This window comes from Scyliorhinus canicula, chromosome 17 (genome assembly GCF_902713615.1).
Source record: "Scyliorhinus canicula chromosome 17, sScyCan1.1, whole genome shotgun sequence".
Lineage (NCBI taxonomy): Eukaryota > Metazoa > Chordata > Chondrichthyes > Carcharhiniformes > Scyliorhinidae > Scyliorhinus > Scyliorhinus canicula.
This window is the reverse complement of record NC_052162.1, coordinates 90,255,157-90,279,223: the sequence shown is the minus strand read 5'-3', so window position 1 is coordinate 90,279,223 and position 24,067 is coordinate 90,255,157. Positions and strand designations below refer to the sequence as shown.

The 24,067-nt window shown below is 46.5% G+C and overlaps 1 protein-coding gene across 1 annotated transcript in view; it reads left to right on the top strand.

Annotated features, from left to right (window-relative positions):
• LOC119951977 (sodium- and chloride-dependent neutral and basic amino acid transporter B(0+)-like) overlaps positions 1-24,067 on the top strand; it is a 206,467-nt gene that overhangs the window by 21,806 nt on the left and 160,594 nt on the right. The window contains exon 2 of the mRNA XM_038775413.1: positions 14,584-14,725. Coding sequence (XP_038631341.1) covers positions 14,584-14,725 — 142 coding nt within the window. The remainder of the gene's footprint in view (positions 1-14,583; positions 14,726-24,067) is intronic.

Below are 24,067 nucleotides of genomic sequence, written 5' to 3'. Positions count from 1 at the left end.
TCTAGGCCAATAAAAATGTTTCTGGATTTTAGCTTGAGTTTGTCTTATTCCCAAATGACCTCCCACTGGTACCTCATGTGCAACTCGCAACACCTCCTTTCTATACCCTACCGGCAATACTACGTGATGAAAGTCTGCCCACTTTTAATCCACCTTCATATGTAAAGGTCTCCATTTTCTCATCAAGACATCACTTTTATGGTAATAACACTCTGATATGAACTCAGATTCTTCTTCAGTGTCTGCTTTCTGATCCATCCGTTTTATTTTTTTAGAGAAATACAGCACAGAACAGGCCCTTCGGCCCACGATGCTGCGCCAAACTTTTGTCCTAGGTTAATCATAGAATTTTGGACAATTTTTCATGGCCAATCCACCCAACCTGCACATCTTTGGACTGTGGGAGGAAACCGGAGTACCCGGAGGAAACCCACGCAGTCACAGGGAGGATGTGCAGACTCCACACAGACAGTGACCCAAGTCGAAATCGAACTTGGGACTCTGGAGCTGTGAAGCAATTGTGCTATCCACAATGCTACCGTGCTGCCCTTAAGAAGTTAACCTACACTCCATTATTCTACCCTAATCCAAGTACCTATCCAATAGCCGCTTGAAGGTCCCTAACTTTTCCGACTCAACTACTACCACAGGCAGTGCATTCCATGCCCCCACTACCCTCTGGGTGAAGAACCTACCTCTGACATCCCCTCTATATCTTCCACCATTTATCTTAAATTTATGTCCCCTTGTAATGGTGTGTTCCACCCGGGGAAAAAGTCTCTGACTGTCTACTCTATCTATTCCCCTGATCATCTTATAAACCTCTATCAAGTCGCCCCTCATCCTTCTCCATTCTAATGAGAAAAGGCCTAGCTCCCTCAACCTTTCCTCGTATGACCTACTCTCCATTCCAGGCAACATCCTGGTAAATCTCCTTTGCACCTTTTCCAAAGCTTCCACATCCTTCCTAAAATGAGGTGACCAGAACTGCACACAGTACTCCAAATGTGGCCTGACCAAGGTTTTGTACAGCTGCATCATCACCTCACGGCTCTTAAATTCAATCCCTCTGCTAATGAACGCTAGCACACCATAGGCCTTCTTCACAGCTCTATCCACTTGAGTGGCAACTTTCAAAGAACTATGAACATAGACCCCAAGATCTCTCTGCTCCTCCACATTGCCAAGATACCCTACCATTAACCCTGTATTCCGCATTCAGATTTGTCCTTCCAAAATGGACAACCTCACACTTGTCAGGGTTAAACTCCATCTGCCGCTTCTCAGCCCAGCTCTGCATTCTATCTATGTCTCTTTGAAGCCGACAACAGCCCTCCTCACTATCCACAACTCCACCAATCTTCGTATCATCTGCAAATTTTCTGACCCACCCTTCAACTCCCTCATCCAAGTCGTTAATGAAAATCACAAACAGCAGAGGACCCAGAACTGATCCCTGCGGTACGCCACTGATAACTGGGCTCCAGGCTGAATATTTGCCATCCACCACCACTCTCTGTCTTCTATCGGTTAGCCAGTTTGTTATCCAACTGGCCAAATTTCCCACTATCCCATGCCTCCTTACTTTCTGCATAAGCCTACCATTGGGAACCTTATCAAATGCCTTACTAAAATCCATGTACACTACATCCACTGCTTTACCTTCATCCACATGCTTGGTCACCTCCTCAAAGAATTCAATAAGACTTGTAAGGCAAGACCTACCCCTCACAAATCCGTGCTGACTATCCCTAATCAAGCAATGCCTTTCCAGATGCTCAGAAATCCTATCCCTCAGTACCCTTTCCATTACTTTGCCTACCACCGAAGTAAGACTAACTGGCCTGTAATTCCCAGGGTTATCCCTATTCCCTTTTTTGAACAGGGGCACGACATTCACCACTCTCCAATCCTCTGGTACCACCCCTGTTGACAGCGAGGACGAAAAGATCATTGCCAACGGCTCTGCAATTTCATTTCTTGCTTCCCATAGAATCCTTGGATATATCCCGTCAGGCCCGGGGGACTTGTCTATCCTCAAGTTTTTCAAAACGCGCAACACATCTTCCTTCCTGACAAGTATCTCCTCAAGCTTATCGGTCTGCTTCACGCTGTCCTCTCCAACAATATGGCCCCTCTCATTTGTAAATACTGAAGAAAAATACTTGTTCAAGACCTCTCCTATCTCTTCAGACTCAATACACAATCTCCCGCTACTGTCCTTAATCGGACCTACCCTCGCTCTAGTCATTCTCATATTTCTCACATATGTGTAAAAGGCCTTGGGGTTTTCCTTGATCCTACCCGCCAAAGATTTCTCATGCCCTCTCTTAGCTCTCCTAATCCCTTTCTTCAGTTCCCTCCTGGCTATCTTGTATCCCTCCAGCGCCCTGTCTGAACCTTGTTTCTTCAGCCTTACATAAGTCTCCTTCTTCCTCTTAACAAGACATTCAACCTCTCTTGTCAACCATTTCTATAGCTTTCTGTTGTAACTCCTCCAATTTTCCTGAACTAAAAATATTCACCTCATCTGAGCAAAAATCATTTCTGATAATTGCACTTCAACTTTATCTTCATTCTTTGATTTCTCGTCTTGTCTTAACCTGTGACTTTGCGACCTTGTTACTACACAATCTGGAAAAATCCCAGGATATTCATCCTTCAACACCATTGTCTGATTTTCCACTGGCTTATCAACCACAGTAGGCATCACACCCACCTACGATCCAGCTATATCATTACCCAAGATAAACTATTCCTCGACAAGATAGTTTCTCTATTACTCGTATTCCACTTCACCAATCTTCACTGGACTTTCCAATCTAACCTTATAAAATGGAACGCGTGCTACTCTCACCCTGAATTCCACATAGAACAAAGAGAGAAAAAAGAAAATTACAGCACAGGAACAGGCCCTTCAGCCCTCCCAGCCTGCGCCGATCCAGATCCTTTATCTAAACCTGTTGCCTATTTTCCAAGGTCTACTTCTCTCTTTCCCCCACCTGTTCATATATCTGTCCAGATGCATCTTCAATGATGCTATCGTGCCCGCCTCTACCACCTCCGCTGACAAAGCATTCCAGGCACACACCACCCTCTGTATAAAAAACTTTCCACGCACATCTCCCTTTAACTTTCCCCCTCTCACCTTGAAATCGTGACCCCTTGTAATTGACACCCCCACTCTTGGAAAAAGCTTGTTGCTATCCACCCTGTCCATACCTCTCATAATTTTGTAGACCTCAATCAGGTCTCCCCTCAAACTCCGTCTTTCCAATGAAAACAATCCTAATCTACTCAACCTTTCTTCATAGCTAGCACCCTCCATACCAGGCAACATCCTGATGAACCTCCTCTGCACCCTCTCTAAAGCATCCACATCCTTCTGGTAAAGTGGCGACCAGAACTGCACGCAGTATTCCAAATGTGGCCTAACCAAAGTCCGATACAACTGTGACCTGCTGACTCTTGTACTCAATACCCCATCCAATGAAGACAAGCATGCTGTATGCCTTCTTGACCACTCTATCGACCTGCGTTGCCACCTTCAGGGTACAGTGGACCTGAACTCCCAGATCTCTCTGTACATCAATTTTCCCCAAGACATTTCCATTGACCATGTAGTCTGCTCTCGAGTTAGATCTTCCAAAATGCATAACCTCGCATTTGCCTGGATTGAACTCCATCTGCCATTTCTCTGCCCAACTCTCCAATCTATCTATATTTTACTGTATTCTCTGACAGTCCGCCTCACTATCTGCAACTCCACCAATCTTAGTATCATCTGCAAACTTGCTCATCAGACCACTTATACCTTCGTCCAGCTGAATTATGTATACCACAAACAACAGTGGTCCGTGCACGGATCCCTGTGGCACACCACTAGTCACCTTTCTCCATTTGAGAAACTCCCTTCCACCACTAGTCTCTGTCTCCTGTTGCCCAGCCTGTTCTTGATCCATCTAGCTAGTACACCCTGAACCCCATACAACTTCACTTTTTCCATCAACCTGTCATGGGAAACTTTATCAAATGCTTTACTGAAGTCCATGTATATGACATCTACAGCCCTTCCCTCATCAATTAACTTTGTCACTTCCTCAAAGAATTCTATTAGGTTTGTAAGACATGACCTTCCCTGCACAAAATCATGCTGCCTATCACTGATAAGTCTATATTCTTCCAAATGTGAATAGATCCTATCCCTCAGTATCTTCTCCAACAGTTTGCCGACCATCAAGCTCACAGGTATATAATTCCCTGGATTATCCCTGCTACCCTTCTTAAACAAAGGGACAACATTAGCAATTCTCCAGTTCTCCGGGACCTCACCCGTGCTCAAGAATGCTGCAAAGATATCTGTTAAGGCCCCAGCTATTTCGTCCCTCGCTTCCCTCAGTAACCTGGGATAGATCCCATCCGGTCCTGGGGACTTGTCCACCTTAATGCCTTTTAGAATACCCAAAACCTCCCCCTTCCTTATGCTGACATAACCTAGAGTATTTAAACATCCATCCCTAGCCTCAACATCCATCATGTCCCTCTCCTTGGTGAATACTGATGCAAAGTACTCATTAAGAAGCTCACTCATTTCCTCTGACTCCACGCATTAATTCCCTCTTGTCTTTGTGTGGGCCAATCCTTTCTCTAGTTACCCTCTTGCTCCTTATATACGAATAAAAGGCTTTGGGATTTTCCTTAACCCTGTTAGCCAAAGATATTTCATGACCCCTTTTATTACACGTTTGAGATTTGTCCTACTTTCCCAATATTCCTCCAAAGCTTCATCAGTTTTGAGTCGCCTCAATCTTATGTCTGCTTCCTTTTTCCTTTTAGCTAGTCTCACAATTCCACCCGTCATCCATGGTTCCCTAATCTTGCCATTTCTATCTCATTTTCATAGGAACATGTCTGTCCTACACTCTCATCAACCTTTCCTTAAAAGACTCCCACATCTCAAATGTGGATTTACCCTTAAACAGCTGCTCCCAATCCACATTCCCGATCTGCTGAATTTTGTTATAGTTAGCCTTTCCCCAATTTAGCACTCTTCCTTTAGGACCACTCTTGTCTTTGTCCATGAGTATTCTGAAACTTATGGAATTGTGATCGCTATTCCCAAAGTAATCGCCGACTGAAACGTCAACCACCTGGCCAGGATCATTCCCCAATACCAGGTCCAGCATGGCCCCTTCCCGAGTTGGACTATTTACATACTGCTCTAAAAAACTCTCCTGGATGCTCCTTACAAATTCTGCTCCATCTACGCCTCCAACACTACACGAGTCCCATTCAATGTTGGGGAAGTTAAAATCTCCCATCACAACCACCCTATTGCTCCTACATTGTTCTATAATCTGTCTTTATATTTGTACCTCTACTTCACGCTCGCTTTTGGGAGGCCTATAGTAAAGTCCCAACAATGTTATTGCACCCTTCCTATTTCTTAGCTCTATCCATATTACCACCTTTTCTGGCAACATTCTTCCCAAACTACATAACTCCTCATCTCTTACCATTAAAGATAGTCTAGCTCCCGTATCTCTTAAAATTGTGACTTCTTTACCTGCAACCTCCTGATACACATGAGCGAACTATACCCACACAAGTAAATTATTTTAAGAGATCTGGCACCATCTTATCAATCACCTCTTGATCACACTGTACAATCTTTCGCTTCACTTGTGCTTTCCTTTACCACTTTAACAAACCCCAGTCTTATCCTGTTTTACCGCATCAGCCTTCCCGTGCTTTTCTTCAACCACCAACACTGTGACTTTACATGGCCTAGTTTATTACAATGAAAACATTTCAACCTTTTCATTTCTTTTCCACGCTCCTGGAATTCTTTTTTAATCTGAGGTACACTCTCCTAATCTTCCATCAGATCACCTTTGTCTCTACCACTTGAGTATTTCTCATGCACCCAGTTTCTATCCCGCACAGGCTGAAACTGATGCCGGAAACCACGCTTTGATTTATGAACTTATTCATAATCATCTGCCATTTCTGTTGCGAACCTCACAGTTTTAACCCTCTGCTCTTCCAAATAAGTTCTCACTACATCAGGAATTGAATTTTTAAACTCCTCCAAAAGTATAATTTCTCTGAGTGCTTCACACGTTTGGTCTATTTTCAAAGCCCTTATCCACCTCTCAAAATTACTCTGTTTGAGCATTTCAAACTCCATGTATGTTTGACCAAATTATTTCCTTACATTTCTAAACCTTTGTAGGCTTCAGGCACTAGTTCATATGCACCTCAGATGGATTTTTTCACCTCCTCATAGCTCCCAGATACCTCCTCCGGTAGTGATGCAAACACTTCCCTAGCCCTACGTATCAGCTTTGTTTGAATCAATAATACCCACATGGCCAGTGGCCATTTCATTTGTTTAACCACCTTCTCAAATTAAATGAAAAAGGCTTCTACCTCCTTCTCGTCAAACCGTGGCAATGCTTGAACATATTTAAATAGATCCCCACCACACCTTCGACTTTGAGCCTCTTTCTCACTATCCTCATCACTATCATTCAGCTGTACGTTTAGTCTTATGTCTCCCAATTTTAACTGACTCATGTTTCATGGCCATTTTCTGAAGTTCAAACTCTCTCCTTATCTTTTTCGCTGATCTGTGTCTCCCTTTCTCTTTTTGTTCTGCTCGGGCTATCCTTTTCTCCTTCCTTCTCTCTTTCGTCTCTTTCGTATTCAAGCTGCTTTAATTCTTTCTCATGTTCCATTTGTTTAATTTGTAACTGAATTTTAGCCATTTCCAATGAGTCAAACTGTATCTCAGGCAACTTTAAATGCTCAGCCACCGCCATAATTACCTCATCTTTTCGCATTTTGTCAGGTAATGTTAACTGCAACGTTTTTGCCAAATCTAACAGTCTGCTTTTAGTCTTTGTCTGTAAGGTACTGCGTGTGACCGTCTCCACCCCTAACAACGTCAGAGCCTCTGAAAGAGCCATTGTCCACAACACACTCCCTACTGACTAGAATACCACACCTGAAAAGAACCACAATATGCTCACCCCTCACTGTCTTTAAGTTCACTAAGCCAATCCAATAGGTAGACTTTTATCCCCCTTGAGCCCCCAATTTGTTGTGGGCCCGGGTTTAGAGAACCCAAAATTGTATCATCGTGTTCACCTGACCCACATCTTTTAATAGATTGGAGAAAGTCTTACAACACCAGGTTAAAGTCCAACAGGTTGGACTTTAACCTGGTGTTGTAAGACTTCTTACTGTGCTCACCCCAGTCCAACGCAGGCATCTCCACATCATTAATAGATTGTGGTATGGGGAGCACACAACCCACTCTACAGGTGTGGTGCAGCAGAAATGGAAAAGTATTTTTTTAAACCAGCAAAACTGTTTATTCTATGAACTCAAGTTAACCTTTCTAAAACAAACAGTGAACATCTTAGCAACAGTGAATTGAATACACTCACCAAAGAATACAACACTAAGTAATCTGTCAGCTGTCCTTTTAACACCCAGAAGACTTTTTTTAAAAAATGTTTTTTATTGGATTTTTGCACAGAGTATACTTTGCCGTTATTTACACAGGATGTGATATATCTATATATATGTAAGTAGGCATCCACTCGTGCCGGCGAGGCACTTCCAGTGGAGCCATGCCCGAAAGTGGTGGTCTTCGGGGTTTCAGACCTATCCTCGAGTGGGTCTGGTGCCGGTGTTGCTCCTCGCTTTTCCTGGTCGGATTTCGCCACCATTGTCTTCTCGTGCGTGCTGCTGCTTCATCCGGCCCTCCCATCCTCCGCCTGTGTCCTCCTTTTTCTCTGTTCCTGTGGATGTCACGTTGGTTAACATTTCCCTGCATCCCCCCCCTCCACCCGCCTCCCTGGTTCTCTATTGTTCCTTGTCTCTTCCCTACTCTCCGCCCACCCACCCCAGTGTGTTCACCTTTCCTTCCTCTGACAATGAGTTGTCTCCCCCTTCCCATTCTATCTCCCCCTCTCATGCTTTGGCTGCTTTCCCCTGGTTCCTGGCTACCTGGCGATTCTTCTTGTTTTTTGGCCACAAACAAGTGCTGGAACAATCGGGTGAATGGCTCCCACGTTCTGTGGAAGCCGTCGTCTGACCCTTGGATGGTGAATTAAATTTTCTCCATTTGGAGGGATTCCGAGAGGGCGGACAACCAGTCTGCAGCCTTAGGTGGTGCTGCTGACTGCCAGCCGAACAGGATTCTACATCGGGCGATCAGAGAGGCAAAGGCAAGGGCGTCTGCCCTCCTCCCCAGAAATAGATCTGGCTGGTCTGAAACCCCGAAGACCACCACTTTCGGGCATGGCTCCAGCCTCACCCCCACCACTTTGGACATTGCCTCGAAGATGGAAGTCCAGGCCTCGAAGAAGGAAGTCCAGTACTCCACAAGTCTGGGGCAGGTCCAGAATATGTGGGCATCGTAGGCCGTGCCTCCTTGGCACCATTCACATCTGTCCTCCACCTCAGGGAAGAATCTACTCATACGGGTTCTTGTTAAGTGGGCTCTATGTACCACTTTTCGTTGCATCAGGCTGAGCTTTGCGCAAATGGAGGTGGAGTTGACCATATGCAGTGCTTTGCTCCAGAGTCCCCACCCTATCTCGATCCCCAGGTCCTCCTCCCATTTCCTTCTTGTTGCGTCCAGTACGGTGTCGGCCCCTTCTACCAGTCGGTGTACATGTCTCTATAGTTTCCTCTCTCTAATATGCTTGCGTCCAGTAACTCTTCCAGTAATGTCTGTCGTGGCGGTTGTGGGTAAGTTCTTGTCCCCTTTCATAGTTTCTAAGCTGCAGGTACCTTAGCTCATTCCCCCTGGGCAGCTGGAATTTCTGTCAGTTCGTCCAGTGTCGCAACCCTGCCGTCAGTGTATAGGACCCTGACTGTCAGTGTCCCCTTGTCCTGTCTCCACCTTTTGAAGGTGGCGTCGGTCAGTGCTGGTGTGAACCTATGGTTGTTACAGATGGGAGCTTTGTCTGACATTTTGGTCAGGCCAAATTGATGCCGTAGCTGGTTCCAGGACTGGAGGGTGGCTATCACCACCGGGCTGCTGGAGTATTTTTTAGGTGGGGATGGGAGTGCCGCCATGGCGAGGGACTGGAGAGAGGTCCCCTTACAGGAGGTCTCCTCCGCACACACCCACTCAGCTCCTGGCTCCTTGATCCATCCCCTTACTCGCTCGGCCGTCGTCGCCCAGTGGTAGAAATGCAGGTTTGGGAGGGCTCACCCTCCCCTTGATTTTGTTTTTTCTAAGACCTCCTTTGTGATCCTAGCATTCCCCCCCCCCCCCCCCCCCCCATACGAACTCCATGATTAGTTTGTCTACTGCTTGGAAAAAGCCCTTGGGGATGTAGATCGGGATGGCGCTGAATAGGAAGAGGTACCTGGGCAGCAAGTTAATTTTGATCGTCTATACTCTACCTGCAAGGGAGAGTGGGAGTGTGTTCCATCTTTGCAGGTCCTTTTTTACTTCCTCTGTCAGACTGGTGAGGTTCCATTTGTGGATCCCTTTCCAGTCGTGGGCTATTTGGATCCCCAGGTAGCGAAATTTGAGTCGGGCCTGTTTAAACGGCAGTCCCGTTAGTGCTGCCCCACCTACTTGTGGGTGTACCGGGAAGATCTTGCTTTTGCTCATGTTGAGTTTGTAGCCCGAGAAGGCGCCAAACTCTTTCTGGAGCGCGATGATTCGGTCCATGCTGCTTTGTGGGTCTGAGATGTAGAGGAGCACGTCATCTGCATAGAGTGAGACTCTGTGCTCTCTGCCGCCCCTTCGGATCCCCCCCCCCCCCCCCCCCCAGCTTTTTGCCGCTCTGAGCGCAATTTCTAGTGGCTCGATCGCTAGGGCGAACAGCAGCGGGGACAGTGGGCATCCTTGTCTGGTGCCCATGTGGTGAATCCTGTTCCAAGCCTGAACCGCTCCAGTACCTCTATGAAGTATTTCCATTCAATTCTGTCGAAGGCCTTCTCTGCGTCTAGGGAGATGATCACCTTTGGTTTTCTCTCCCCAGAGGGGGGTCATTATCACGTTCAGCAGGTGCCTGATGTTGGCGGTAAGCTGTCTATCTTTGACAAAGCCCGTCTGGTCTTCTGCGACCACTTCTGGTACACCCAGAAGACTTAACAAATATAAAGTCACTACTGTTATGAGTTTAAATCACCAGGATTGGTTTACAGTCCTTAGATTAGAGAGAGAGATTCATACACCTTCTGGCTGTGACTGCAGCTATCCAGCTCTGAAAACGAAACTAAAACACACCCTGCAGCCTGCTCAAAAACAAAAGTAAAAAGCTGACAGACAGCCCAGCTCCACCCGCTCTCTGACATCACTGCAGTGGTAAACAGCCACTTCTTAAAGGTACTCACTACAGATATTTATAGACCCCTATTTATAAAAACTCATTTCTTAAAGGTACTCTCACATGACACAATATATAAAATGTAAGAGAGAGGCAAAAATAGACATTGGACCACTGGAAAATGTGGTTGGAGAAGTAATAATAGGAAACTAAGAAATGGCAGAGGAACTAAATAGTAACTTTGCATCGGTCTTCATGGTGGAAGACATCAGTGGGATGCCAAGCTCCAGAAGAATCGGGGCACAGGTGAGTGTAGTGGCCATCACTAAGGAGAAGGTTCTTTGGAAACTGGAAGGTCTAAAGGTGGATAAGTCACCTGGACCGGATGGACTACACGGTTCTAAAATTATAGGCCAGTTAGCCTGACTACGGTCATTAGTAAGATTTTAGTGTCCATTATTAAAGATGAGATTGCGGAGTACTTGGAAGTGCATGATAAAGTAGGACTGAGCACAAGGGGAGATCATGTCTGATAAATCTGTTAGAGTTCTTTGAGGAGGTTTCAAGGAAGTTAGACAAAGGAGAACCAGAGGACATGGTTGATTTCTATTTCCAGAAGGCCTTTGACAAGGTGCCGCATAGGAGACTGTAAATAAATTAAAAGCCCATGATGTTAAGGGTAAGATCCTGGCATGGATAGAGGATTGGTTGACTGGCAGAAGGCAGAGATGGGGATAAAGGGGTCCTTTTCAAGATGGCAGCTGGTGACAAGTGGTATGCCTCAGGGCTCTGTGCTGAGACTTCAGCTTTTCACAATATATGCCAACAATTTAGAAGATGGAACTAAAGGGACTGTTGCTAAGTTTGCAGACAATACAAAGATATGAAAAGGGACAGGTAGTACTGAGGAAGCAGAAGGGCTGCAGAAGGACTTGGACAGACTGGAGAGTGGGCAAAGAAGTGGCACATGGAATACAATGTGGAAAAGTGAGGCTATGCACTTTGGAACAAGAAATGGAGGCATAGACTTCTAAATGGGGAAATGTTCAGGAAATCAGAAGCACAAAGGGACTTGGGCGTCCTTGTTCAAGATTCTCTTAAGGTTAATGTGCAGGTTCAGTCAGCAGTTAGGAAGATAAATGCAATATTAGCATTCATGTCGAGAAGGCTGAATACTAGAGCAGGGATGTACTTCTGAGGCTGTATAAGGCTCTTGTCAGACCCCATCTGGAGTATTGTGAGCAGTTTTGGGCCTCGTATCTAAGGAAGGATGTGCTGGCCTTGGAAGGGGTCACAGGAGGTTCACAAGAATGAACCCTGGAATGAGGAGCTTGTTGGATGAGGAACGGTTGAGGACTCTGGGTCTGTACTCGTTGGAGTTTAGAAGAATGAGGGGGTATCTTATTGAAACTTACAGGATACTGCGAGGCCTGGATAGTGTGGATGTGGAGAGGATGGTTTCCACTAGTATGAAAAGCTGGAACCAGAGGGCATAATCTCAGATTAAAGGAGTGATCTTTTAAAACACAGATGAGCAGGAATTTTTTCAGCCAGAGGTTGGTGAATCAGTGGAACTCTTTGCCACAGAAGGCTGTGGAGGCAAATCACTGAGTGTGTAAGACAGAGATAGATAGGTTCTTGATTAATAAGGGAATCAGGGGAAAAGGCAGGAGAACAGGGATGAGAAAAATATCAGCCAGGATTGAATGGCAGAGCAGACTATGGGCCAAGTGGCCTAATTGTGCTCCTATGTCTTAAGGTCTTACTTAACTGTCCACTTTTCATATTACAAATTAACCGACAAGGAAAAGGCACCGCGTCATGCACACAGTCCCCATTTCACTACAAATGTACTCACCCCGTTGTAACAACACAACGTACAACAGTGGATTTACACAAAGAAAACCAAACATATATTAAATAGTCAACAACACAATGAAGTTACCAGCATTCGAATCAACCTGGCGCTCTCTCCTCCTCCCATAACTCCCAAGCATAACTCAGAGCAGTTGAAAGCTGCTTGGCGGTAGCGCAACAATACACTGGAAAGCCATACTGACGCAGAGCATGGCGGAAGAGCGAGAAAGCATCGCTTGAGTACTCTCGCCACAGACTAAAGGGGCTGGAACAGACAAACATTACAATGAAGTTACTAGCATCCAAATTAACCTGCTGCTCTCTTCCTCTCCTGCAGCCCCAATACCAGACTTGCAACAGTGGAAAGTCGGCTGGGAAACTGATGCAACATCAATTGGACTCGAGTCATGAAGAAATTCCAAACAACAGGCTTTAATATATTAGATGTGTGCCCGGCAGTCGACTTACAGAGAAAGGCCGACTGCCAGCTGGTACGGGTTCTTATACCCCACCTCATAGGCTGAGCTACCAGCCTATTGGTGAGTAGTCACATGACTAGCCTCAGCCAATTGGCAGAGAGGCACATGGCCTGCCTGAGCCAATGGGCAGGGAGTCTTCTGCCCCAATGGCAGCACTGCTCTGAGGCACTGTAATCACCCTAGTCATACTACCACAGAAACAATGCAACCATACACCGGAAAGCCATATTGATGCAGAGCATGGCAGAAAACATGGGAGCACCCCCTTCCTGATGCCCACCACAGCCAAAAGGGGCTGCAGCTGACAGATACAAAACTCCAGACATCAATCAGTCAAGCATAAGAAATTATACCCGCCCCCTCCACTTGCAACTGCAGCAGTAGTCCCACATCAGTGGAAAATCTCTCAGGGATTAGCAAAGCAATATACTGGAAAAGTCACACTGACACAGAGTGTGAAAGAAGAGCAAGAGAGCACCCCTTCCCCCTCTGCAGCAGACAGAACAGAATTTACAGTGCAGAAGGAAGCAATTCAGCTGATCGAGTCTGGACCGGCCTTTGGAACGAGCACCCTACCCAAGCCCAGACCTCCATCCTATTCCCATAACCCAGCAACGTAACCTTTTAAAAAATAAATTTAGAGTACTCAGTTCATTTTTTCCAATTAAGGGGAAACTTAGCGTGTTCAATCCACCTACCTTGCACATCTTTGGGTTGTGGGGGCGAAACCCAGGCAAACACGGTTGTTGATATTTGCAATGAAACATCTGAGCATTTGTTGTACTGTTTTCTATTTTGTCCTGCCATAAATAGGTTAACTTGAGCTGCCTCAAAGTAACTGAAAAATCTTATGTCCACTCATATAACTAACAAAATAGTAAGAATAATTGACTTCAAGCCCTTTAGAGTTAACAATGCAACTAAACTTCTCAGCTGGCGACACACCATAAATAGCACAAGTACAACTGAACTGCTATCACCCTGTGGTAGATGTGAGATCACTTGAGAGTGAAGTCAGGAGATGCAAAATAACTGGAGCACAACACTGGAGTTTAAAATTTATAAGTGTACAAAGAACTCAGGCACCTGTGGACTTCCTTTATAAATTTCACCTCAGAATAAACTGTTCTTGTTAAAGCAAATACAGTTCTGCTTTAGCTGCGCTGTGATTGCAGCAGGTACTTTCCCTTCAAAATGTTAGTTTTGCAAAACTTGTAGATGCAGAATAACTACACTTGATCCTAACTGTTCTAGAACTAACACATATACCCTACAATTAAAAATTTCGAGTTGGCAGATCAACCTATTGACAGTAGAAATACTCTGGGAACTTGATTGTCATCATGAACTGTGTAAATGGAGATAATGCTGGGGTAGCGGTAATGTCACTGGATTAGCAATCCAGAGTCTCAGGCTAAGAGTATGGGGATATGGGTTCAAATCCCACTGGTGGAATTTAAGAACATTTTAGGGGCAGGACGGTATCAGTGGTTAGCACTGTTGCTTTACAGCACCAGGGCCCTGGGTTTTATTCCCAGCTTGGGTCACTGTCTGTGCGGAGGCTGTACATTCTCCCAGTGTCTGCGGGGGTTTTCTCCGGGTGCTTCAGTTTCCTCCCATAGTCCAAAGATGTGCAAATTAGGTGGATTGGCCATGCTAAAGTGCCCTCAGTATCGAAAAAAGATTCAGCGGGGTTACGGAGATAAGGTAACAGAGGGATAGCATCACAGGATTCTCAAAAGAATAATCACCTTCCAGAAGACACATAAGTAAATAGTAAACTTACAGATTTTGATTGTTATGACTCATAGGGTCCCTTTGTGGTGTTCAGGGTGTTTCAAATGACAAACCAATTACTGCAAAATGGTGAACAGTGCTTTATGTTTGAGTTCTAGTCTGTGAAAGTCTCATTTCTGAGTCAGCCATTTCCTCTTTTCCCCCAGGCTGTCAAGGATGAAACTGACGATCGTGTGGAGAGAGGTTACTGGACCTCAAAGGCTGAATATTTGCTGACAATGATCGGTTATGCTGTGGGTCTGGGCAACGTCTGGAGATTCCCTTTCCTGGCTTACAAAAATGGAGGAGGTACTTAGTAAATTCAAAGTACAGGGGAGAAAGACACAGAAAGTGAATTATGAAAGAACATTAATTTCAATGAACCAGGAAATCCTTTATAGTCTTAGATAAATAATTTAGGTTTGAACAATGTTGGTATAAGGAATTGCAGCTTTAAACTGTGCATGACCTTGAAATTCTAGTGAGGGTTTAAGAAGCATCCAACTGAGGGAAAGTGAAAATGAATTAAGAAATTAATCCATTAGTCCCTTCCTGAGTTATAATAATACTAATCACTTGTCACAAGTAGGCTTCATTGAAGTTACTGTGAAAAGCCCCTAGTCTCCACATTCCGGTGGCTGTTCGGGGAGGCCAGTACGGGAATTGAACCCGTGCTGCTGCCTTATTCTGCATTACAAGTCAGTTATTTAGCCCACTGTGCTAAATACCGGCAAACTCAGAGAATATGAGAGGTGTGATCTACTGGCCGAATCACGCTAGGTGCGAATCCGAGCGGACCAGTTAGATTGTAGGACAGGCTGAAATTGGGAACCATGCCGGGCTCAGATCAGTTTCCGATCTAAGGGCCCACTCCCTCTGGCGGGAGCTGGAACCCGCCGCAATGTGGCAAGAAACTGATAATCACCAATTAAGACTAATGTCCATCCTGTTAACGGGATGGTCCTACTTCCGAACGGCCTCCTGTGATCTAACCACCTCCCCAGCGAGCATTCAAGTGGATGACGTATAGTACACCTATCTAAAAACATGAAGCTGCCGCAAAGGCTGCTGTGGGGATCGAGGAGGTGAGTAGCCATTCGCTAATCGAGCAGTTCCCCTGGGGGAGGTGGGTCGGGGGGCTCGGTTGAGTGAGTGGACCGGCATTGGTTGGGGGGGGGGTCGCCCCTGGATGGGTGCAGGACGAGAGGCCAGCGACCGCGGGTCCACCATGCAAACCCCGGATCGTGTATTCACAAAACGGGGCCAGATCCAGCTGCTGGCTGTCTGTTCCACTGAATACCCCGTGACAGAACCCCGTCCGTGGTAACATGCTGAAGGTCAGTTTATCACCCGTTGAACGCGGTGGCCACTGGCTGCACAGCTGAAAGCTATTACTCATGGGAAATTGGCAATTCTATTTATGTGAGCACTTCACAGCTCCAAGTGGATTCCTGTGGAGGGGGGATGCCATGACATAGGCGGTTGTTACTGCCTTGCATCCCAATCGGGCTGTGAGGCCTGGTTTCCTCCCCTGAACACTGGAGACATCAGCAATGCGGAGGCAGCAGCCAACATTCAAACACTCAAGAGCTGGGCCTCAGCACTAGGGACTACCCCGCGGCCAGAAGGTATGTGTAGGCCAGGAAGGGAACAAGTGCCCAGTCCCGGCAGGGTTTCTAGAGAGTGTTTGGAGTACAGGGTCTTGGGTCCGATGCCCAGGGACCACTGCTGCGGCTGGTGATGAATGTGCAGGGCCTTTTGTATGTCATCCTGAGGGATAGCAGGGGATGTTATGGTGGGGAGGCCTAGGGGACCCATGAGTCCCGGGGTGGAAGCCACAGCTGATTGTCAGTCTCTCACCCTTTCCAATTCCTTGCAGATATTACATTATATTATTGTGGACCCCGTGGAATCTGCCCTCGCAGTTGCATTGGCAGGCCAGACACCTGAGAAGCTGGCAGCAGCAGCATCGACAGAGGTTTAAGGCGGTGGGCCATCGTGGCCCACCACACACCCTGAAGACCCAGCCACCCATCAGGCTGGGGCGGACTCAGAGGGAGGGGGGGAGGCCAGTGATGGCCCAACGTGTAAATGTGTTGTTGGACTTCGAACCAGATGAAGGACAGCATGTGCCGCAGGAGGGTCTACCTCAAAAAGGAGATGGTGTGGCACCTGTGCCATATCCTGTCGGACTTGGTACCATGTGGAGGAGGAGGATACTATTAGACCACCTCAGCCCTGAACCTTGACGCCTCATTCCAGGGCTTGAGCGAAGACTTGTGTGGCATTTCCCAACCAATGGCCCACAAGTGCATTCGTTAAATCACGGATTCTCTGTTTTCCCCGGCAGCTGACTACATAAACTTTGACCCGAATCAAGCCTATCAAGATGTCCAGGCAGCAGGAGTCTCCTTCATTGCCAGGTCCAGGGAGTAAAAGATGGCACGCATATCAGCTTACGTGCACCAGGCAGTCCTGTAGTGCCCTTCAACACCAGGAAGTGGTGTTCTGCTGTGCCCTACGCAACCTGGCACTGAAGTGGGCAACGTGCTGGAGGTGAAGGGGGAGGAACATCCAGCTATGTTGTTGGAGGAGTACGACGATATGCCGGGCCAGAAAGGGCTGGAGGACGAGCCTGGGATGCACTCACAGGACTAGCTGGAGGATGACGGACAGGCGGGGGTGAGAGTCCGGAATGCCTGGAGGACCAGGGCGGACTCATCCTCGCTCACTGATCATAGGACATGGCTTTGTCCATCATCTCTCCTGCTCTCCCCTTCTCACCCACCATCCCCCACTCTTGTGCCCCCCCCCCAAACCTGGTTTGCCTCACAATACCCCTTCTCCCTTTAACCCTCCCCCTCCCCTTCTCCCTGACGACGCGCTCACACATCCATTACCCATTTTCTCCCCACTTACTCGCCCTGACCTATCCTCCCAGGAACTTTATTGCATCGCTCCTGGTGATGGGCCTGTGTCGGCACTGTCAGCGGGTCAATATACAAGGCAGGAGGGCGATGGTAATGCACTGTGAGCTGAGCACCGGTGCTCCTCAATCTGTGCCATAGTCTGACTCCCGTCTGCCTGCTGACAGCACGCCCATACTCATCACCTGCTCGTGGTATGCCTTGGGTGGCGGGGGGAGCACGTCTAGTAGCAGGGAGCCCAGTGGGCTAGGGCTGGTGGAGGACGGAGGCCGGCCCACAGAATGCCGTGACAAAGGCTTCACATGTCTCAGGTGTATATATATCCCTTGGACGCCATCACTCATGATGCTGACGTTTTTCTCCAGGCTCGCCACTTTGATCGCCACCCTAGCAGTATTGGCCTCGGTGACATGCATTGTCGGTGCAAACTCCTGCACTCGTAGCCTTTGCGACTCCTCCAATCGGCTACTGACCTACTGAGTAGTGCTGACATCACCCTCTAAATCTCATAGCCACACCCTATTGACTGCATCAGCCCTGGGATAGATTGGTCCAGAGGCTCAGCATCTGAATGGGACTCAGCTGGGTCCTGTGATCCAGCAGAACTCCAACTGCTGTCTCCCCTGGATGTTCCTGCCTCCACCTGATGTGCATCTGCAACTGTGTGGTGCTCGCACAGATTGTGCCCCAGAAGCATACCGAGGTGTGTGCATCTGCACTGATGGAGGATGGGACGATAGCTATGATGCAGCGATGGTGGCATCCTTGGAGCTCTTCTCTGACGTGTTCTCTTGGGGAGTAGGGCGAGCGGGGCCCATCCTGATTGGCCGGCACTGCTGCGTTGCGATCCTGTGGAGAATGGACATGTGGTCAGTGAGAGAGAAGGATCATCATCCTGACATGAGCAACTCACATATCATAGGTCATCTGGTTCAGGACCAGTGAACACACACATCTGCGGCGTAGGCCAATCCCAACATCAGTGACCGATCTGTCCTTGGCCACTGCTGAGACCTCCAGGGCCCGTTCCCCGTAGGTGGTGAAGACCCTGAGGTCCAGCACCCCACAGCCTATTTGGCCCTCTCTCATCTATTGTGGGCCATCTTTTTCTGCGGGTACACAGAGGGGTCATTGTGAACCACACACTTCATGCACCATGGATGCAGGGGCGGGGGGGGGGGGGGGGGGTGGTGCACCATGGCTGGACAAAGATGGGGTAGATGACAGCATATGCTGGGGAATATTGCAGTATTGTGCAGGGGTGGGAGGAGCAGTGCAGGGTTGTTGGGGATGGCATGCAGGACTGGTGCAGGGAGCCGATACCAACTCACCAGTGTGGCTCAGTGGAGGTTGTTGAGATTCTTGCACACTGGGTGGTGGTGCTCTTTGTCACACTCTTTGTGCTGATGGCTGCTGCCACTGTTTCCCAGGCAATTCATGGAGCTGGTCTGCATGGTGGTGTGGTAGTATGACTAGGGATATTACGGTACCTTGGAAGCGAGCTGCTATTGGTGCAGGAGACTCGCTGCCCATTGGCCCGGGTAAGTCATATGCCTCTCTGCCGATTGGCTGGGGAAGTCATGTGCCTCTCAGCCTATTGGCTGAGAGGTAGAGCTCCACCTACGAGGCGGGGTATAAGAACCCGTACTGTCCGGCAGTCTGCACGTCTTCTGTACGTCTGCTGCCGGGCACATATCTTGTACATTAAAGCCTATCGTTTGGATCTCATCCTCATCTCGTGTCCAATTGATGGTGCATCAGGTAGCAAGGCTGCATGCTGTCTCATGTTTACACCACGGTATCGATGCATGTGCTGCTCCCCTTTGTAAGTGGGGATCTGCCAAACACGGTCCCAACGAATCAGCTGGCGGAACAGTCTTTTGCAGCATGAATCCTATGGGGCATCATTAAGTGCCCTACTTAACGTTAGATAGTGTTGACTGCCTTGCTGGGTCGGCCCTTGGGAACCAGCTAGCAGTTCCCACTCACTACCACACTCAGACACATTTCTGTTAGATTGCGCCTGAGGAGTGAAATTTAAATTTCCACAAAAGATTAATATTTGACAAACACTTTCAGAAATGTCTGTGGGCGGCATGTGATGGAATGGTTAGCACTGCTGCCTCACAGCGCGGAGGACCCGGGTTTGATCCTAGCCACGGGCACTGTCCGTGTGGACTTTGCACATTCTCCACATGCCTGCGTGGTTCTCACCCCAACAACCCAAAGATGTTCAGGGTAGGTGGATTGGCCATGCTAAACCCTTTAATTAAAAAAAAGAAATGTGTTTACAGTCAAAAGTGTGATATCTCAAATAGACGGTGTTTAAAACCCAAGTCAATAAATCTTGTTGGATTTTAGAATTGATGATTACTACTTCTGTCTTTTCAAAACATTGTTTAAAATACATGTTCAATGTACGCGATCTGAAATTTTCAATTATCTCTGGATTCAGGTTTGTAAATTGAGGATATCTGCTCATATCAGGCATTCTTCACAACCGCAAACTGATGACAAACCTGCAAAAATGACATAACACCATTTTTCGGGAACATGATTCAGTTAGAAGTCTTACAACCCAGGTGAATGATACCTGAGGAAGGAGCAGTGCTTCGAAAGTTAGTGATTTGAAACAAACCTTTTGAATTTTAACCTGGTGTTGTAAGACTTCTTACTGTGCTCACTCCAGTCCAACGCCGGCATCTCCACATCAGTGATTGAGTTAGAGAGTGAATTTTACAAGATGGGAAATTCACTGATTAACTTGATTCACAGACTCAAATTTCTTGGAAATTAAGGGAAGCATCTCTCGCACAGGGCGTACAGGGTGAGAATGATTATCTTCCCCATCGTCCTTGCAAAGTACGAGCTCCCCTGCTTGGAATGTGTGGCGTGTGGGCACCGTTCAAGTTGTACATGCAGGCAGCAGGAAGGCCAGCGATCCTGGCACCCCAGTCGTCATTCTTGATTAATATGGGGATCAGGGATTATCGGGAGAAGGCAGGGGAACGAGATGTGAGAAAATTATCAGCCATAATTGAATGGCGGAGCAGACACGATGGACCGAATGGCCTAATTCTGCTTCTGTGTCTTATTGTCGAGTAGACGTCAGCCCCGGGGCTGATCCTTGCATCTGGATGACCCAGAAGAAGCCGAGGATGAGGCTGAATTGCAGCTGAACTGTTTGGCATTGCCCCGTGTGGGCCCTGTTTGCGTTCCGATACAGGTAAATGGCCCTATGCTCCAAGTAGAGCTGGATACGGGAGCTGCTGTTTCTGTGGTGACACAGAGCACCTTTGAAAATGCGATGTGCATAACTTTGGTTTGGGCTCACACGTGGTTTGTTTTGCCACTAATATAGGGGAACCCTTGCTTCGGAAGTTTATGGGTACCAATCAGTACACCTTCCCCTCGTTGTGCAAGGGAGCGACCCTTGCCTGTTGGGCTGTGACTTGCTACACCAGCTACAATTGGATTGACAACATATCCTCCAAGTGGAATCTGGCAGTCTGTGTGGGGCATGGAGAAAGTTTCATGAGTACAATTAAAGGGGCTGTGGCCAAGATCCAGTTGGACCTGGAGGCCCAACCCCAATATTTTCATTCCCACCTGGTTCCCTATGCTTTAGTGGAGAAAGTCGAGACTGAATTTCGTCGTTGGAGAGTTTCAGCCTGTGCCCATCGCAAGTGGGTGGCACCGGTGTTTCCCGTAATGAAACCAGATAAGACAGTCTGCTTCTGCAGAAACTATAAATTGACCATGAACACGGCTTTGAGGTTAGACTGTTATCCTTTACCACGCATCGGGGATCTGTATGCAACACTAGCTGGTGGCTGTATATTGATGAAATTGGATTCGAGCAACAATTATCTACAGCTGGAGTTTGATAAATCCTCACGGACGCACATCACAATCAATATGCACAAGGTACTGTGGTGCACCTTGCTTCTGTTTGGAGTATCCTCGGCGTGCGCAGTTTTTCATGGACAACATCCTGAGTGGATTGCCATATATTGCAGTTTATGCAGACAATGTGCCAATCTTGGTGTCCTTTAGAGATGGTGCCCTGATCTCTGAGGAGCCGGCCTCGGTGGCTCTATTATCCATCTGCCCTACCAGAGTTAAAGCACAAACCATGCCCCCAGATTCTCTGTGTACTGAATGCCAGAAAATCTGGAGAGAAAACTCGGCTGTGCAGCTGGAGATACATGTCAGTTTTCAGTCTGAAACTGATTGAACCCAAGGTCTGTCTAATGTTCAACTTCTTATTGGATTGTGCTACATAAAAGCACATCGGGGTATAAATTCTTCTGTTTACTGGTCACAGTGGGAGAACTGATAAGTGTACAATTCATATAATGCTCACATCTATTTTCCACTGAAAGTAACAGTAAAAAAGACAATGCATCATATTCCCTACTTTACGAATCTAGAATACCTTCCAAAATTTATGTGGCAGTTCTATTAAAATTGTAGATGAATAACAAAATGTATGAACTGTTTTCATAACAAGATTAATTAGCTGCCTTATTACCTCACTTGGAAAGAATGTGGAATTTTATTTCCTGTGGTCAGTGGCACATATACAAACTGAAATGCATCTCATAATAATAGAATGATGATCCTGTCAAGGTAAATATGCCCTAAAGGACATTTACAAATCCAGGAAGGTTATTGTCTGTCGTATTTCAGTCTTTCTTAATCAAAGTCTTTCCTAATCCAAAGGGAAAAAGCATCTCATGTGGTAACATGTAGTAAAGATTAAAATTTTACATTGCTAAATTATGGGAATACGTTTCTTTTCACTAAGCTGTTAATATCACTGCCTGGAGATTTTAACCTACTTAACCGTTGTCATGAGAATGTCACTTTAAGAAATGTTTGGCTGCTCATGTTACTGCAGTGATATCAGAGTGTGGGTGGAGCTGAGCTCTGGCTCTGCTTTTTAGTTTCACTTTGAGAAAAGCCTGGGTGTGTCTGTTTTTTTGGTTTAAATTTTCAGTGTTGGAGCTGGAGCCAGACAAAGCAGGTGTACTGATGTTCTCTCTGCCATGAAAATACTATCTTTTGATCATTTGGTGAATTCAGAATTATAAATGTTCTCAGTAGTGACTTTAACCGGATGTGCTTCTGTTAAAGGTTATGTTTTTTTGTAAGTCTTATGGATGTTAAAAGGAAAGCTTAAAGGATTACTTAGTGTTATTGACTTTGGGGGTTGAATTTGAATTAATGGTTGCTAAGATGTTCACTGTGTGTTTTAAAAAGGTTAACTTGAGTTCATAGAAGAAACATTGTTTTGCTTTAAAAAATACTTTTCCATTTCTGCTGTACCACATCTGCAGAGTGGGTAGAGTGGGCCATGTGCTCCCCATACCACAATCTATTAAAAGTTGTGGCTCAGGTGAACTCCATGATACACTTTGGGGTTCTCTAAACCCTGGCCCATAACAAATTGGGGACGCGTCCAGAATAAAAGTCTATCTATTGGATTGGCTTCATGAACTTAAAGACAGTGAAGGGTTAGCATATTGTGGTTGCTTTTCAGGTCTGGTATTGCAGCCACCTGGGATGACCGATTACAAAATGGATGCCCGCGAAGAGTGCAGGGAAAGCTAGTCAGGCACAGGGAAACAAGCAGGTGCAATGTTTCCTGTGTATTAAGACTTGCAAAAACCCAGACAGAACCGAAACCAGCAACCATCTACATATTATGAGCAATCCCCAGGAACAATTGGAAACATTAAAACGATCGGGACCAAGACAGACTCCCCGGTGCCAGCGGGAGCCAGGACAAAGGAAGGCCAACGGACACATAGGAACCACCAGCGATCAGGGAACAGCTCCAGTATTGGAGACAACGAGTAAAACGATTGGGACTTAGTCCAATCAATTGGAACCAGGTACGGGGTCCTTCCACACGGGCGCAAAACCCCTAGGGGCTATAAAACAGAGACCCCCCCAAGTTCAATTCGTCTGTGACTGTGTATAATAAATGTGTTTTGATTTGAAACTTACTAACTGGTGTATTGAGTTATTGATCAGCTTGGCTTTGAACCTCGTGGTGGTATCATAAAGATACCTGGCGACTCGAGAGCAAGGTGATTAAACAGAGCAAATTAAGTAAAAGCACAATTAGCAACAGTATTATAGTTTAAGCAGGGAGTATGTTGTGGACAATGGCTCTTTCAGAGGCTCTGATGTTTTTGGGGGTGGAGACAGTCACACGCAGTACCTTACTGATAGAGACGAAAAGCAGACTTAAATTTGGCAAAACATTGCAGTTAACATTACCTGACAAAATGCGAAAAGATGAGGTAATTATGGTGGTGGTTAAGCATTGAAAGTTGCCTGAGATACAGTTTGACTCATTGGAAATGGCAAAAATTCAGTGACAAACTAAACAAATGGAACATGAGAAAGAATTAAGAATACGAAAATATAGAGAGGAAAAAGAAAGGGAGATACAGATCAGGGAAAAAGATAAACAGAGAGATTGAACTTCAGAAAATGGCCATGAAACATGACAGTTAAAATTGGCAGGCATAAAGGGCAAAGTACAGTTGAATGACAGCGCTGAGGAAGGTGAGAAAGAGCGTCATAGTCGAAGGCTTGGTGGGGATCTATTAAAATATGTCCAAGCATTGCTAAGGTTTTATGAGAAGGAGGTAGACACCTTTTTCATTTCATTTGAGAAGGTAGCTAAATAAATGAAATGGCCACAGGA